At 61.6% G+C, this 4,854-nt stretch overlaps 1 protein-coding gene across 1 annotated transcript in view; it reads left to right on the forward strand.

Moving 5' to 3' along the window:
• Nucleotides 1-4,854, forward strand: part of ESYT3 (extended synaptotagmin like protein 3) — a gene marked incomplete at its 5' end in the record, with an annotated part of 41,542 nt that overhangs the window by 19,606 nt on the left and 17,082 nt on the right. The window contains 4 exons of the mRNA XM_015561360.1: nt 1,016-1,245; nt 2,760-2,826; nt 3,493-3,582; nt 3,986-4,041. Of these exons, the coding sequence (XP_015416846.1) occupies nt 1,016-1,245; nt 2,760-2,826; nt 3,493-3,582; nt 3,986-4,041 (443 nt within the window). The remainder of the gene's footprint in view (nt 1-1,015; nt 1,246-2,759; nt 2,827-3,492; nt 3,583-3,985; nt 4,042-4,854) is intronic.

Raw genomic sequence — 4,854 nt, forward strand, 5'->3', positions numbered from 1 at the left:
CCTGATGCCAGACAGTCCAGTGATGCCAGACAGTCCAGGGGTCCCCCAGAGTCTCACCTGGAACTAGAGTTCAGAGCAAGCGGGAGCTTCTCTCTCTCTCCTGATTTAAAAAGCAGTGCACCCGGGTGCCATCCCATTCCGCACCTCTGCACCTCCTACCAGTCTCAGTGCGCTTTCTTCTTTACCTCTTCCCGTGGTTCTGGATGATAGTTGCTCTGTCTTTTAGTTGTAATTTTGATGTGATTGTGAGAGGCAGCAAGTACAGGCGTTTACCTGTGCCGCCATCTTGGTTCTCCTGTTTTTGATTCTTGATATACAGACACCCCCTGGGGCAGGGCCCCCAAACGTCTCAGTGCGCTTTCTTCTTTACCTCTTCCCGTGGTTCTGGATGATAGTTGCTCCGTCTTTTAGTTGTAATTTTGATGTGATTGTGAGAGGCAGCAAGTACAGGTGTTTACCTGTGCCGCCATCTTGGTTCTCCTGTTTTTGATTCTTGCTAAATAATAACCAGACCCTCCTCCAGTGCCACCAACAGGAGGAGGAGCGTGGGCAGAGGGGGAAGAAAGGTGATCTAGGAGCTCAGCCCTGGGCCCAGAGCCTGGGGACTGTGGTCCTGGCGTGGGGCTCTTACATTCCGAGGGTCAGATCACTTAGCCGGGGACCTTGCATCTTCCTTTGCCCTTAGGGGCTAATTCCTACTCATCTGCCCAAACTACTTAAATGCCACCTCCAGGGAGCCTTCTCTAACCTCTGCCCACCCCAAGCTGGGTTGGGAGGTGCTCCTGAAGTCCCCAGATGGCCACGTGACAGCACAGGCCACCTCCCCTCCCTCCCCACTTCCCTCCCACCACCACCACCACCGTCTCCTCTGCTGGGCTGTGAGGACAGGCCTGGCCACCTTGCTTTTCACCTGCTCCCAGGCCAGCGCCTGGTGCAGCGCGGGTGCTCAATAAATATCCGTGGAGGAGAGAGAGAGACAAGGGTGCACATTCTGGGGAGGGAAGTATCAGGGTGACCACGGCAGAGGGGACCATGGGGTGGGTTTCTGTGTTTATGCCTCAGGAGAGCAGTGGCCATGTTGATTATTTTGGGCAAAACCCGGTGCCGGGAGGGGAGCAGCCTCCCTGCTGCGAGACCTCTGCTGACCCAGCCCCGGCCTCTCTTCCAGTGCCCCAGGGTCAACGGGGTCCAGGCGCACATCAGCAAGCACAACCGGAGGCAGGTGGTCCTGGACCTGCAGATCTGGTGAGCCTCTTGCCCGGGGGCAGGGCTGGGTCCGGGCACATTCTGTGGGAACAGCAGTTTGAAGATGGGGTAGCATATAGACACTCACATTTGCCCCTCAGAGCAGATATACCCACAACTGCCCTGGGCTGGAGCCTGGGCTGGAGCCTGGGATGGGGAAGAGTTTCAGCAGAAGGGATGATCCTGGGGAGCCACCACCATCTGACCCCTCAGCCCAGGCCCGGCTTCTCCATCAGACCAGGCACTAGGCAGGTTCTGGGTACCAAGGCCCAGGAGCTGAGCTTTCCTAGAGGTGAGGGCCAGGTCTGACCTCGAGGGTCAGAGCAGCTGCCTTAGAGAAGATGTAGCAAGAGGGAGCACGGGTGACAAGATGCTGGGACGTGGGGCGAGTCCCAGGGTGCTCCGCACCGGCTGTGAGACGCCAGCAGGAGAGCTGGGCCCTGTGGCTCCTCGGAAAACGAAAGGATGCAAAGACACACGAGTGACTAGCTGAGCGGGTGGGGCAAGGGCACTGTTTTTGAATGAGGTTTGTAATGGGCCTCGAGTTGATGAGAAGGGAGATTGAACCCAGGAAGTCTTCCTGGAGGTGGTGAGATTGGAATTGTGTTTTAAAGGAACCAGGATCGACTCCTGAGGTTCCAGAATGTTGCCGTTCCTTTTCAGTGTCCTTACCCCAGAGGCTGCACTGAGGGCACATTGGGAAGACAGGGTCAGCTCTGGGAATGCCCTTCCCCAGGGCATTCTCAGGTGTGTTGGGATGGTGACAGCTTTGGGGTCTGGCCCCAGGGCACTGCTACAGAGCCTTGTGTGAACAGCTAGGGCCTGTCAGGGTCATCGGGCTCCCCCCCCCTCCCCAGCTTCCTGGGCAGCTCCTGGAGTCCCCAGGCTTTACCCTGACCTTCCAGGGGATACTAGCTCCCCTGCCTGTGCCCTGCAGATATTTGATGGCCACCGCCTCGCTCCCCTTAGTCTCGAGTCCTTTCACAGGGTCTCCGGACCTTTAGCCTCTGAGGCACTGATTCTGAGCTCCCTGTGCCCATCACTTGGCAGGAGCCACCAGCAGGACTCGGCTCCTGAGAACATTGCCTTTTCCCTCCACCACCCTCAGTAACTGCCTGGGTGAGGGCTGGATGTGGGCAGTGTGGCTGCTCTGTCCATGGGGAAGAGACCTGGGCCCGGGGGGTTGGGGGGTGGGGGTGGGGAGCAGAAGCATAGCCGAGGCAGAGGGCTGGACCCTGTGTTCCCCAAAAGCCCCTCCTTCACATCCATGGGGTCATGGGACAAGGGGAAACTCAGAGTCATGGTCATCGCGGGCAGAGGTGGGGATGTGCATGGGACTCCTGGGTGCAGGGGCCTGGGTCAGTGTCTGTGCAGAGCCGAGAAAAGTGAAGCGGTGAGGGTGACCATATCTGGGTGAGGTGGGGCTCGGGCTGGGTGGCGCTGGGCAAGTTTCCCACCTTTCTGAGAGGTGGACCTGCCCCTCTTCCCGACCTTCCTTCTCCCTCCCCTTTCAGCTACATCGGGGACTGTGAGATCAGCGTGGAGCTGCAGAAGATACAGGCTGGTGTGAACGGGATCCAGGTGAGTGGGGCCCGATGGTACTGCCCCCACTCCTGTCCCTGGGGTGGGGTGGGGGGGTCAGGGCGGGGAAAAACAGGCTCATACTGGAGCAGGCTGCAAAAGGGGGTGGTGACACCAAACAGGCAGGTCACAATTGAGGGATTCCGTGCCCAAGGTCACACGGCCAGGAAGTGACTGCTGGGTCCCCAGCCTGCGGCTCAGCCCCGGAGCCCCTCAGCCCATGCCTGTCTCTGTCTGTAAAGTCCCCCAGAGAGACGTCCATGGCTCAGGGAAGGCAGAGGTTCTGTGGATGGGGCGATGCAGACCCCATGCTTGCAAACGGGCAGATCGAGGAGGAGGCGGCGAGGAGCTGAGTGGGAGCCGCGTCTGGGCCCCGCTGGCTGGGCCGGCCGGGAATGTGGGCAGCTGCAGGCCCTCAGCCCAGTGCCCCCAGGAAGGCAGTGGGGGCCGGCTCATGGCCCCTGGGGAGCTGGCCAAAGGTGGCAGGTTTCTGTTTCTGAGCGTGGTCCCTGCGGTGACCACACGCCCCGCAGGTGGGGGCAGCTGCCCACGCCTGGAGAGCCAGCGGGGCGTGCCCTGGGCATTTGTGTGTGGCATGGGCTCAGTGAGACAGCGGGTGTGGGAAGAAGGGAGGCAGTCCCTCATGGAGCCCTCGGTGCCATCCAGTTGCAGGGCACGCTGCGGGTCATCCTGGACCCCCTCCTGGTGGACAAACCCTTCGTGGGAGCCGTGACTGTGTTCTTCCTTCAGAAGCCGGTGAGCCCCCAGGATGTGAGGCAGGCCTGCTCCTCCCCGGGCGGGAGCTCGTGCCTGCCGGGCCCCAGGCGCTGGGCTTGAACCACAGAGATGCCTAAGCCCGCCTAGGCCCGGGCACTCCACATGCCCGTCCTGTGAAGTCTAAGGCAGCCTGAGGTACCCGACTCCGCTCTCCCCCAGACCAGAAGCAGCTCGGGGAAGCTGCAGGGCCACTCAGGGCCCACGTGCCCTGGCCACGCCTGTGTGATCCTGGCAGGAAGCAGCGGGCCTGACAGCCTGCCCATCCCGAGCAGGCGCCTTCAGCAGGCTGGGTTCTCCCCGTGGTGGGTGTGGGGCACTGGGCAGAGGGCTCTCGGTCCTGGGCTTCTGGCTCCTTCCAGACTAGCAGCCCCTCTGCCCACAGCACCTGCAGATCAACTGGACGGGCCTGACCAACCTGCTGGACGCGCCGGGAATCAAGTGAGTGCCTGCGAGAGCCGCCCACAGAGCCAGGCGGGGCCTGGGGCTGTGGTCAGTGCCGGGCGCACAGTGGTTGCCCTCCCTCCCGGCTCCCTGTGAGGAGGCGGGCAGGCACCGAGCTCCCCTCCTTCTGGGGGAAACGTTGGGGTGTGGGAGTGGGAGACTGACAGCATTGTTTGGCCTCTGCGGGCAGGCACTGTGCTCAGAACACACACACACACATCACGTATGTGCACACACACACACGTGTGGGAGAGCAGGGAGAGTGGCTCTGATCAGATGGGAGGTCCTAGAGGAGGCGTGTGGACTGAGGCTCCTGGCGCTGTTGGGTAGCAACTGTGACTTCAGACAAATTACGTCACCTCTCTGGGCTCTTCCTCAGTAAAAGTGGAGCCCAGTTCCTCTATCATGGGGTCCCTGGGAGAACACAGGTGTGTGTGGTGGTGGCTGAGTGGGTGTGGATGTACATGAGTGGTGAGAAATGTGTGGAGAGAAGCCCATGAGGCCGCCCCCACCATGGCCACAAGCACAGGCTGGGCGCGGGCGGTGCTTAAAGGGGCACCAGTGAGGAGGAGCTGGTCTGGGAAATCCCTCCTTCCCGGGGCTGGCAGGGAGGGTGCTGCACCCAGAGCCGCGGGCCCCCAGCAGAGAAGGGCTCCAGCCCTGTGTGGACACAGCCCCAGCAGGGAGGGCCAGCTGGGCCGGCCAGGGCATGCACCGCTGGCTCGCCAGGCGTGGGCAGCTGCCCCCCACCTGCGGGGAGGAATCCTCTTCTAGGGACTGTCCCTGCGCCCTCTCTGGGGGATGGAGTCA

The sequence above is a fragment of the Myotis davidii genome, unplaced genomic scaffold (assembly GCF_000327345.1).
Source record: "Myotis davidii unplaced genomic scaffold, ASM32734v1 scaffold415, whole genome shotgun sequence".
Taxonomy (NCBI): Eukaryota; Metazoa; Chordata; class Mammalia; order Chiroptera; family Vespertilionidae; genus Myotis; species Myotis davidii.